Source organism: Phalangium opilio, unplaced genomic scaffold (genome assembly GCF_054372755.1).
Source record: "Phalangium opilio isolate 3A_F unplaced genomic scaffold, DU_Popi_V2 ptg000042l_1, whole genome shotgun sequence".
Classification (NCBI taxonomy): Eukaryota; Metazoa; Arthropoda; class Arachnida; order Opiliones; family Phalangiidae; genus Phalangium; species Phalangium opilio.
The window spans coordinates 4,325,508-4,338,708 of record NW_028324166.1 but is presented as its reverse complement, the minus strand read 5'-3'; the positions used below and the strand labels follow the sequence as shown (position 1 = coordinate 4,338,708).

General features: G+C 36.9%; 1 protein-coding gene across 1 annotated transcript; it reads right to left on the bottom strand.

Moving 5' to 3' along the window:
• Positions 1–552: 552 nt before the first annotated feature.
• On the bottom strand, positions 553–4,295 carry LOC149678523 (cytochrome P450 2F2-like). Its single transcript, XM_089837170.1, has 8 exons — positions 3,984–4,295; positions 3,434–3,616; positions 3,251–3,338; positions 2,990–3,139; positions 2,048–2,250; positions 1,751–1,879; positions 1,580–1,684; positions 553–1,094 (listed from the first exon to the last, which is right to left on the bottom strand). Exons 1-8 carry the CDS (start codon positions 4,117–4,119, stop codon positions 601–603), a joined length of 1,488 nt encoding a protein of 495 aa, XP_089693296.1. The 5' UTR covers positions 4,120–4,295; the 3' UTR covers positions 553–600.
• Positions 4,296–13,201: the final 8,906 nt, after the last annotated feature.

Here is a 13,201-nt window from a genome sequence, read left to right as displayed (position 1 = left end):
ATGAGAAATTATTTTTTAAGACACAGGGGGCATCCGGGACGTTTCTATACCATACGACCTTACCGAAACGCTGAGCATGGACGAACCAATAATGAAGCCTGAAGGACGGATGTCAGAGGGAGAAAGTTGAAAAATACTTGTTAATTCACCTTCTAGCGGGAGATAGTAGCAAACCGAATAGTGTGGGGCTTATAAGGGAATCAACGTTCTAAAGAGGAAGCATCTAACGTCTTATTTTGTCTAGATGGCGCTAGCTTTTTCTGGGATTTGACTCGGTATTTCATATAACCCCTCTCCACTTTGGGGCTGAAAAAAGGGAAGTAAGCTTAGTTTTGGTAGTTTAGTCGCTTAGTATCGGGCTCTATGGGCTGCCATCGGTCCTTCAGTATTGGTTCTTCCATGCGCTGAGTATGCTGAGAGGACTTCGTTTCCGTAGGTGAGACTGCAACGTTAAACGCATGGTGGTTTCTGCGCCATCTTTCTTTCTTTCAAGGAGTAACGTCCCTGCAAATTTTCAGCATTAGGTGAAACGGTTTGAGCGATAATCAGTCATTCAAGCAGGACAATAGGTGACTAATTTATTTTTAAAAAATTTAAAATCTACATTGTGGCTTTTCTTCGATTTATGCGTATTTTGAAACTTTTAGGGAAAGTGTGCAATGGGACATTATCTGGTTCCAAGTCGGCCTTGCTCGAATCGGTTTCCAATTGAATTATTATTTTTTGCAGAAGATTGGCCATGATGAGAAAGATGTTATTTCTGGCCATTTTCTCGCCGAGACACATTCTTTTGCCTTGCCCGAAAGCGATAAACCCTTTCAACTTGTCGCTGTTATAAGTGCCATCAGGATTTAAGAATCGTTCGGGTTTAAATACTTCTGGTTCTTCCCAATTGGAGGGATCTTTTTGAATGGCATCCAAATCGACCATGACCATTGTTCCTTTCTTTATTGGGTAACCATCCAAAGTGGTGTCGAAACTTGCTCGGTGCTCTACTCCCATAGGAGCTGGTGCCCGGAATCGCAACGTCTCCGAAATAAAGGCTCTAGTGTATGGGCAGTTGTTCTTGTCTTCAGTAGTAGGAATTCTATCTCCTATTGGTAAGAAGTTTGGTTTTAGTAGAAATAGCGTCTTTGTCTGTATCTTCTACTTAGGATCTTTAAAGGCCCAAGAGGGCAGGAACTACGGGGACGTGACGTCAATATTGGTAGTCTAAATTGTATGGCCTGTGCTGAGGACCTCCAATATGGTCGCCTAAACCAAGATAAGAGATAGGAGGGTGTGACGTCACGAGAATGTTTGTGGTGCAGACTTTAGATATCATACTATAAGGTAACTTGTAAACCGCCAGCTTGTCCTTCTTGGCTTTTCATTGGCCATTCACATGAATAAAACAAACGAGACCCTAGATTTACTAGTTCAGAACGCGTAAAAGGGAATTTGTTTTGTTTACATTCGGGTTCAACGCTCATAGGTCGCGTTGTTCTCGAACTATAGCTCTCAGTAAGTTTCTAGCATTACGAAGTATAGGTAGTGATGTCATACTTATGGAACATTTATTATAAACTTATGACCATACCAATATTTTGCAATATTTCTTTCGTAATCTTTTGTTGCATCTCAGGATAAGTAGCTAGCAGTAAAACTATCCATTTTATGGTTGTTGATGATGTATCTAAGCCGGCTATTTTGTGGAAGGAGTGTTAATCTACAGGCAATTTAGGATTTTTTTTAATTTAATCTTTCTTACCAACGAAAAGGTCTCCTGTGATTTTCCAAATTTTATTTTCACTCAAATAATCTTTATTGATGTGTTCGTCATCTTTCAACGCTTCCAAACGAGATGTTAGAATTGAATCACAGAAATTTCGAATTTTCCCTAGAATAATACATTTTTAACTGCAGAACAAATACTTTTCATTGTTTCTAAATCGATATTTTTTCGAAAGCTTTGTTAACATTGTTGACAAGTTGATAATAGCCCAAGGTAATAATTAAACAAGGGATTTTGAGGTTGTCATTGGAAATATTTTCCATAAGTAAATACCTTTGATAAAAGATAATTTGTTCTTTTGAAAGTTTTTGAATATAAATGCTCCGAATTTTCGGAAAACCCGTCGATCTTCTAAATCCTTGCCGTAATAGATAAGATACAATATTGGTGATAAATCGGCCATGGAAAAAAAAGTGCTATGATAATCATCCAAGTTTTTCTCAATAAAATGTAAATCCTCTTCTGAAATATCCATACTAAAATAAATCAAATATAACCAGATTAAAAATGATTAATTTTAATCTAATTATCTTGATGATCAGGTTTTGATTAGAATCAGTGAGCACGTATAAAAAGGAGAGTCAAAGAGGAAAGGTAACTATAATGGCACAGCGCGGTATCTCTTTCACGCGCACCTACCTCGGCGCACAGCCGAGGAGCTAGACGTCACGTGAGCCGTTAAGAGAAAGGGACTGACGGAGAAATTGGTCTCTCCGAGCCTCCTCCTCATACATGCTCACTGCTATAATTAATCTGATCAAACTAGTTTCGAATTGGTTTTAGTACCATAGCAGGAATTCATAGATTTCTTCTACTTGGAATCTTTAAAAGGCCATAGATCCTATACTAATATCTGATTGAAGGTAAGGGGGAGGCCTTAAAAATTTGTTAAACCGCCCGCTCCTTCATCTTCGTTATTCATTGGCTATTCAGATATATAGGACAACGCAAAAGAGAACTTGTTTACATTCGGTTTCGACTCTCAGAGGTCGCTGGAGTTGATTCACAGCTATAGGTCGCTAGCTATGTCATTGTCATGTGGTTTCTAAGTTGAAATACATTATGTATGACGTCAGGGGTGACGGTTTCTCCTATATGGTTCAAGCAGAAAGATCAGGAAAATGACGGGGTTTAAGATTACAAGTAGAATATCATCTATGTATTCCTGACTATTGAAATAAGCTCCAGCAAAACGTATAATTATTATTATCTTACCCAAATGCGATAGCCGAGATGATTTTGATGACTATTGAATTTAAAGCGTAGGCTGGATCAAAAGCTTCATTTTCATTCACCATCGTCTTTACAAAATCATTTACACTATTTTTCACAATGAGTACAACTGTTTCTGAATCAGCCAATTTTCTGCAAAAAAGTTGAAAACACTTTTATTAGTTAGTAGCATTTATTGGACCCGGCGTTGGACAAAGTTATATCATGGGCTAATTACGCATTTACACAAACAAATAATTATACCTTATGGCATTTGCACCAATTTTTCGGTTAACTTCCCACTCAGGGCCATTAACGGCTGCGATACCAGAGGTTGGTTGAGCATGAACATCTATGTAAGATTATAATGTGAAGAAAGGAATTTTCTCGCTAAAAACCAGAACAATTCCAGCCTATTATACTGGCGTTAGTTATACAGTAGCTTACAAAATCTGTTATCAATAGGATTTGGTAGGAAGTCATTTCGCTTTGTGACTAGGGCTTCCTTGGCTCGTTCCCAGTCAGCAACGATGATGTAAGGTAGACCAGCCATCCACAATGTGTAGAGACCACCATATTTTGATTTTAATTTAGCCAAAATTTCTTTTACCGGAGTATCACCTCGAAACACTGGAATTATTACAACATATTTTTGACACACAAGTATAAAATGTAAAGTACGTAATTAAAACCATAGTTAATGCTAGTGAGGTGGGGAGGCGTGGTGGGTAAATATTATTTGAAATACGTCATTGGCACGTGACTGAGGAAAGGCGTGCTTGAAAGAAACTTAGTTCGTTTCATTTCAAACACTACCACTTTGGAACATTTGCGCTGAAATGTGTCGAAAAACCAGGACTATAAGTGTCCAGTAAAACTCCATATGGAGTCAGTGTATCTTGGAGTCAATTGGTGCATGTGACGCATTTCAAATAATTTTTACGCAATCGTTTCCCAGTGCCATGAAGGTAGTTTAAATATTTTCCATTAAACTTACTTAGCAAATTCCCCAGGAATGGAATTGGTAAGGGTCCAGGAGGAAGTTTACGTATTTGAATCCACAAGCTGACCAAGTAAAACACAATATATCCGAGAACTGCAGTTACAAAGCACGAAGTTAATGTTGTTTCCATTCTGAACTAGTATTTTGCCTAGCTCACAAAACTGCACGCATCGCTATAACGGTTGCGGTAGTTGTTCTATCAGATGGAAAGTTACCGTTACATCAGAAAAAAAAACGAGGAAGTGACACTGGAAATTATTTCGGTGAGGTTTTCAATCTGTAACTGGCTAACAGAACAGAAAAGAGAAGCATTCCAAGTGGCATTATCTATATATTTATGTTTTAACGTATACATGTTTTGTGGAGGCAATTTTTGGGGTAGAGAAAAGGGGAAGCATGAATTGGGGGAAGAGGAATAATGGAAGCTTGATTTCCACTTGGTGTAAAACACCGTTAGGTAACTGAAAAATTACATAGACGTTGTAATTCATGCGTTGAAATCTGGTTGAGACACGTATGAGTAAAAAGTGAGTCGTATTCTAGACTGCGAGCCTAGAGAGCAGGGAGTTATATTGGTTCTTTCTTGTCACGTGGGTTACTGTTCGAATATTGTGCAACTATTTTGCGCCCTCTCTCCAACACAAAATGCACTATTTTCAAAAAAGTCTCACACTGATTGCGGAAAAACAGCAATCTAATCAAAATTCTCACAAGAGGGGCAGTTCTTAGTGCGAGTTTCGGGGAGTCTGATGCCGCTTGTCACGTGATAAGTTACAATCATGTTTTCCCCATCCCCTATCTACCGTTGTGTGTAGAAGATCAGCCAGAATGATAGGGGTGCCACAGGAGCCGACATTTGCTTTAAGTAGTTTCTGAGCTTAAAAAAGATTCGTCGGGAACGACGCTAAGTGAGCTGTAAAGCAGGTTTTTTTTTGGTTTAGTGAAAACCAAGCTTAACGATAGGCGTTAACAAACAAGTACTCGTACTTGACTCTCCTACAATTTTCTGTTCTACACAAACAAGAATTTAAACGAAAACGAAAATTAAGCGCCAGCTGCTGGTGTTTTTCCAAATCATAAACTGACAGTAATAATTGGCTTATGTAATATGTTGTACAACGAAAATTAAGTATTGATCTATATTTACCACAACATCGTTTTAATCGTGTGCAGTGAATTGGTTTAGTTTATTATAACAGCACTAGCCGTTACCCGCGGCGTCGCTCGCGTGTAATAAGAACTTCCATCTAAAATGATATAAAGGATGTGTAGATTTTACTGATGACTAATATTTTTGTAGCACCCTAGGAGCGAAGGCACTCGGCACAGTCCGTCAGCCCGTCGGGATATTTTTTATTACTTTTCACGCGGACATTATTCCATAAAGAATTGTTTTTAAATTTTTGGCCGCCATTTAAAAAGATGGCAACAAATCGAACCCAAAATACCATTCAGCCCGTCTATAGGTTAAAGGAAACCATTGTACTAAATATTTGTGAAATCGGTTGAAACGCGCGGACTTTATTGCATAGAGAATATTTTCTTACATTTCTGGGCGCCATTTTAAAAGATGGCGAAAAATCGAACCCGAAAGACCATTCAGCCCGTCTTAAGGTTAAAGCAAACCAGTGTACTAAATATTTGTGAAATAGGTTGAAACGCGCGTACTTAATTGCATAGAGAATATTTTTAACATTTCTGGGCGCCATTTTTTAAGATGGCGGCGGATTGGAAAAATCTTTCTTAGTACGCGCCTACTACTTATAAGTAACGTTCCTGCAAATTTTCAGCCTTCTAGGGCAAGCGGTTTGGGCTGGGCGTTGATTATCAGTCAGTCTGTCAGTCAGTCAGTCAGTCAGTCAGTCAGTCAGGACTTTGATTTATATAGATATAGATAAGCGAATAACCCTCTTTAAGTGACCCTCAATTGTTTAGTGGAACGTCTCATGCCCCTTCCTTAAATACGTTAGCGCCAATAACACAAGATAAATTTAATTTCCATAAGTGGTATATAAGATTTAATAAGAATCAAAGTAGAGAGTTTGCATAAATAAATTACACTAAAGCTCAATTTACATACGCGTATAAATTTCAATCATAATAGATATGAAGAACTACTGTTTTATACATATCGTTATTTTTAAACGGAACTTAAAAACAAAATGCAGCAGAAACACAACAGTATTTCTTAATCTAATTTTAACTTTCAAGTTCCTTGATTAACTAAAGATATCGTAGGCAGGAAGTAATTAAAGGATAACTTTGAAGAGTGAATTGCGTTAAGAGAAACAGCCTAATAATATATTTTTAATATTAAAGGTTGAGGTCCAACGTAAAGCGTTATTAAGAACTGAAAACCGAGCATCGAGACTAACAACTGTGCAGACTTTCGAATCCCCGCTAGAGGAAAAAGTTGGAAGGGTTCTAGCTAACTGAAAGCCGTGCAATGTGGTTCTAGAGAGCTGAAGATACACAATAGAGGATTTCCTTCATAGGAATGGCATTATTTGACTTTTAAGAAAATTAAATACAAAGGCTTTCTATTGTTTATCTTCAATTTGCATAGTTCTTAAAGCATAGCGCGGCTCCTGTAGATCCCCTACAAGGGGACTTTCCTCCTGAACTCCGGGTTTGGCTTGGCAAAGGCTAGTGGGCGGGATTTATACATGCACGTATAAATCCCGCCCACAAATGCCTCTAGCTTCACCAAGCCAAAACTGGAGTTCGCAAGGAAAGTCAACTTGTAGGGGATCCACAGGAGCCGCGCTATGCTTTAATTAACTAGAACTCTTCCGAAATCGGCAGGGTTGCCATATCAAAGAGGAGAGAGAATCAGAAGAGGCAGCCGTGATCCATGCGTGGTGTGAACGGGGTAAATCTACGGTACGCCGTGGCACCTGAGCGCAGCTTTCTCGCGCATAGTTGACGTAGGGGATGACAGAGACAAGACCCCATGCGCAAAGGATATGCGTCCTGAAAGTAAACGTACCGAAAATAGTTTTTAATACCCCCTATTTTCCTGTTTTTCAGCAGATTTTATAAAGCACGTTTCTACCTCCTTCTCTGTCTCCTATTTGGCCCCATAAGCCTCTTCGGTGTAACAAACAGGGAAAGATACATTGCCTTCCATCTCTCTTTTCGGCGCCTGCGCTTTAGGCTCTATGGGTCCACAGAGTGCGCAGAGACGGCTATGGTTCAACCCCCTTGCAAATACCCGATACTGAGGTTTTCCTACCCCCCTTTTTTACACCGAAGAGACTTTTGCTAGCCTCGATGCTCGGTTTTCAACCCTTTTCCCTGGAACTCGACCTTTAAAAGTATATCCTTCGGAATGTTTCACGTTTATCAAAACGTTTCAAAACTTTCTCTTGCGATTCTTGGGAAACCATATGAAAATTGCTAATTTTTGTTCATGAATATAGGAAAGAGACGTACGTTTATTACTATTGTACAAAACTTTAATTTAACAAACTACCTTAATTACCTGTTCACTGTTTTCAAATCTAAACGGGCTGCGATCGGGTTGAATATTTTAAAACTTTCTTTATATTACCTTGAAATAATCTTTTAAAGAGATTTTTTTTTAAAAGTATTCAGAAAAGGTGTATGCATCTCTGAAACTTGGAAAACGAAAAGGGCCTACATGTCTAAGCGGTGCAGGATTCTTTTTAACGCCGTTCCCCTTTTTTCTTCGGGTTCTTTAAAGATATCTATTCCGATGCCAGTCTAACTGGCGCCGCGTACAATGTCAAAGCAAAGGCTATTACTCTAAGCGTTACTGACCATCTGTTCCCTTAAAAGCAAATATTGACCATTACTTTACATATTTGTGCAAACATAATTAATTGCATTGCAATGTACAAAGAAATACGTCTATTTTATAAAATTTTGCAGTGTTTTTAAGGCTTGCAAAGGTGAAAATACACTGCATTCCTCAGCCATAATATTGTCGATTCTACAGACGAAGTTAAGTCTTTTTATATAAATAATATAACAAACCTACATTCCACATACTGTAACACAAAACGGGTTTTTTTTTCTTATACATAATATTATAAGGCTTTATAAAGTGGTTCTCTGTGTGTGGAAAATTTTTCCCTTTTAAAAATATATATTTTCAATTTACTTAACCGATTAAAAATTAAGTTTGATTTTAAAAATACTTATTGCAAAGTGAATTATTTTGGATTTTAATATTTTTACAAGTTTCTGACCTCTTCATAAGACGGATCTTTATTTTTGGGGATGCATATTTACCTTGCTCAAAAGTTCCATTTCCCACAGTATTATTAATTAAGCTTTCGTTTAAATGTTACGACACCCTAATTCCACTTTGTTCTCAATCATTCTTGATTACACCACCCCCTGGCGCTGATGAGCAAGGCACGTACTAAATATTAGTGAAATCGTTTGGAACGCGTGCTTTTTCTACATTTCTTAATGCCGCCATTTTATATTTTTTCTTCGCCATTTATCAAGACGGCGGGAATTTGGTCAGTCAGTCAGGACAGTTACTGATATCATAAATCCATAAGATATATTCCATAAGTTTGTCAGTGGTTACAAACTGGAGTAGTCATGAAGTGACGTAGGTCATAGATTCTCGTAAAGCGACGCCTGGTGAGCTGCTGTCAAAGACTAAATAGGAAGATGGAATGCAAAATTAACCGAGTGTAGTCTGCACTTCTCTCTTGTCGTTCTCGAACTAGCTGTCATTAAGTCTCTAGCATTACAAAGTATAGCTAGTTTCATGCTTATGGGACATATCTGCGTTCAGTAACGCTCAACGGAGGCTCCGTTGAATGAGCATTCGCCATTGAACGATTTTCGGAACTTCCGGTTTGACGTCACGATTGTAAGCGCATAGGCATCGAAGCCATCGGCTGTAAGAGCCGATTACTCCGTTGAGCAACGAAATTTGTGTCGTGTCAGCAATGGCGGAACTTCTCTCCCTGAAGGATTTCGAGAAGTTAATTTGACGGATAATTTCGGAAATGTTTATAAAATCGGTGTAGCAGCGACTGAATGCGAAAGAATAATGTCTGATAGTATTTTAAGAAATTTTTTCGTTCATATCTATGAAGCTTAAAAAGTTATTGGGTTTTAAAGCTTAAGCCTTGGCTAAGTTACAGGTCTCTCTTATTTCGGTTAGCAGGCCCTCGTATATCCATTTCCATGAACAGTAAGCAGACGACACAATGCAAAGTTTGCAGTAGCCTAATACGTCACGTGCTAAAATAGACATAGATTATTACTAAAATTAGCCATACTAATTAGTTACAGAGCTAAGAACAGCATTCGAATTGCGCTAGTCAATGGATTAGGTCCATGAGCTTGAGTTATTATATATAATAATGTTGGCGAAGTGTTCTTTCTTAAATTCTACTCCATGGTATCAGTTGAGCTATGATGACTCTTTTAAGATGTTTGAGGAACCATCGGTCGATACAAAATTCACTATCTATCGTGGATATTTAAGCCAGTTCCGTAATGAAATTACAGAACTCATCAATCAAACACTAGGGGAAAATTAAATACCCTAATTGTCTGATAAAAAGCGTTGATCGCCAATTCGCTATGGTCTATACGTTATAAGATAAAGTACTCTACCAACCAAATACGTTCGAATTAAAAGTCTCGATATTTTTTTGGCCTATTATTGATGAAATATGATGATTAATCCATTCAGTGCTGTCAAACAATTTATTTTTCCAATTGGAGGATTTTAACCAATGACTTATACCATGTTGTGCCTCAAACAAACTTGCGCTAAACCTCTGGAAATCCATTCAACTTACATTTAGCATCAGCATAAGTTAATAAAATATGTTCCATAAGTTTTTCACTGGTTACTGCTTGGTGAGAAATCATAGATTCAGGGTAAAGCGACGCCTGGTGAGGCGTCTACAAAGGCTTAGTAATGCAGACTGAATAGGAGGATGGACTGCAAAACTAACCGAGTGGACTCAGTGGAGTACTTCAATTCTCGCTTATCGTTCTCAAACTAGCTCGAGTTGTAAGTCTCCAGCATTACGAAGTACAGGTAGTGTAATACTTATGGAACATATCACTTATAAACTTATGCAAATATTTATATTAATTTTTAATAAATCTTAGTTATTAGTTTCATATTATGGAAAATATAAATCATCATTATAACTTTTCATCGGTGTAATATTTAAACAAAAATTGGATTGTTTCTGATGACGAAACAATTTCAAACATTCACCAGACGTAATTAACTTACAATTTGTTTTCAAATTTGGGGCTAAATCTAATTAATATAAAAACCTCAAGGTTTGTTACCTTTGAAATTATAAATTAGTAAAAAATAAAAATTGTAGGGCTCATTAAAAAAAGAATGCATTTAAGCTGAAACCAAAAACGAATTTGTCCAGCATCCCCTTGCGGCAGCGGCAACTCAATTTCTCAGAGAGATAGGCGTTGCAAAGAATAAATTTCAAATAAGCTCCCATTATTCCTATAGTTTTCTAATTTGGTGATAGTTAATGGCTTTGCCTCTATGTCATTCGCGAATAATTATATGCTGAAAGCAACGAGAACAAGAAATGCATTAGCACCAGTTTTGCTACCATTGGCGAACATATTTAGGGCCTGAGACCTACCTGGGCGACAATTGTGACGGTATACCGCGTGAATTTCATAGGATATGTTCCATAAGTTTGTCACTGGTTACAAACTGGAGCTTGTCGTGAAGTGAATGAGGTAGGTCATAGATTCGAGGTAAAGCGACGCCTGTTGAGGCGCTGTCAAAGGCTTAGTAATGCAGACTAAATAGGAAGATGGAAGTTCTACAAAATAGCGTGTAATCAATTCTCGCTTGTCGTTCTCGAACTAGCTCGTGCTGTAAGTCTCTTAGTAGCATTACGAAATATAGGAAGTGACATACTTATGGAACATATCTTATAAACTTATGTTATTATCTTTTAAACTTATGTTATTATCTTTTAAACTTATGTTATTATCTTTTAAACTTATGTTATTATCTTTTAAACTTATGTTATTATCTTTTAAACTTATGTTATTATCTTTTAAACTTATGTTATTATCTTTTAAACTTATGTTATTATCTTTTAAACTTATGTTATTATCTTTTAAACTTATGTTATTATCTTATACTGATATATAAATTGATCAACACAATATTTTTTTTGTAAAAACCAGAAGTGATATCTAGTTTATTAGGGAGAAGGTATAAATTCGCCATATTTCCAGCTTTAACTTCGGACAGTCAAAAATCCATATATATAAAATTATAATTTTCTAATTAACCGTGACGTTAAATTTAAATGTAACGCAACAGTTTACTTCATTAAAGTTATTTTAGTCAAGCTTAGTATTTAATATATACTTTATAGAAATGATGACTTTAAATTAATTAATATATTTTTAGCGTAAGCCCAACTTCAGCTTTCTAAGAAAAGTTTAAAGTCTAAAGCAAAATCTACAATACTTAAGATACGCTGCGCATTACGTTCCTGCAATGGCCCACTGGCGAGCTCATTGCGGGAGAGTGACGGAATGCGACACTTATTATGAACATGTTTACTAAATCAAAAAATAAATAAAGGTCAATGTTTATGCAGGCTTAGAAGCATTCATCAAGTATTTTTGAGAAATAGACGGCGATTACGTGTAAATTTCTTTAGAACGGCAAGTACCACGTGACGTATATTTAATCCTACTACTATCTAAGACCTAGCATGGGTATATAATAACCCTCTTTATTAATAAATAAGCTAATTTCCAAACACCAAGAAATTTGAGTAAAAAATTCTATAATTCTGAAGCCAATATAGTCCTAGTCAAACATGTGCGACCCCAGTCCTGACCCCGACTAGTTTTTTTCAGGAAAATCTTGACCTCGCTAGCTCTGAATTTGGTAACGATAGAGACGTATCCTTGTTGGTCTAAACCGTGTTTTGAATTGGTTTTAACAGCAATGCTATACGGTTGTCTCGCTACTGATAGTAGCCCAAGAAAATCTCAGGACATTCAATATAAAATTCATTCTCGACCCGTTTTTCTGACGAAATTGATATCTACTTTACAGTTGCGTAGAAGAATAAGCCGCGGGTTCTATAATCTTAGCTATAATATAAGAAACGACAGTTTTTAAAATGCCCCCTCCAATAATTCCCCATTACATAAACTTGCCCTGCGCCTCTATTAAAGCAAGGTTTGTGTTCATAATGGTTGGCAAACACTAGCAATCAGTCTGGGAATTACAACAATTCCTCTGGTCCAAAACCAGTTTCGTTTATGAATTGCTTGGACTAGTTTTTTAATTCAAAAAGTGGGGGTTACTGGTCCTCGGGACCAGTTCATTAATTGCAAGTCTATAGGAGAACAAAGGCTGGGACCAGTCCGGAAACCAGTTTATTATTTAAGACACTAGGGGGTCACTGGTCCCAAGGATTAGTTTAAAAAATATCTTTATTTCCCAGTCTGCTCGCAAGAAGCGATTTTTAAAATGGCGTTTCACCAGGTGCGCGCGCAGAAACGAGGGGGGAGGGAATGCCTTCCATCTCTGATTCCCCCCAGCTACATTTTTTGTAAAGGGGACTCTTTAAAAAGTCTCTTGGACAACAAATGGGTATTTTCAATAAAAATAAAATATAAAGTCCCATAATCAGGAATACATAGATTTTTTCTACTTGTAATCTTTACCTTGTCATTAAATGAGTCTTTCTGCTTGAACTAAAGGGGCGGAGCTATAAAGTATCCACGACGGACGTCTAGCTTAATGTATTTGAACTTAGAAAACAAGTGATTTTGACGTAGCTATCGACCTATCTGCGAAGACCCCCAAAGTAAACTAGTTATTTTTGCCTCCTGCCCTTTTTGCAGAATCGCAATTTGTAAAAAAAAATTGCGAAATCATTGCTAGAACTTGTTAAAAAATTTCGGTTAATTTTATATAATTTATAAAAATAGTTATAAAAAAACTGCCTTTATCGCGGAATATAGCACCTGAAGTGTCGGCGCCGCTAATTGGTTACTCGCATTACCACTGTTTTTATTAAAAAAAAAAAATTGGGTCACCTTTTGAAACTTTAAAAAACTATAAAAAATTAACGGGAATGTTTGGTTAAGTTTTATTGATAATTTCGATATTATTTTATAATTAAATAGATTAAAAAAGGGTTGTCTGACCTTTTAATTCTCAATTTAAGCCTGTCATGAACGTT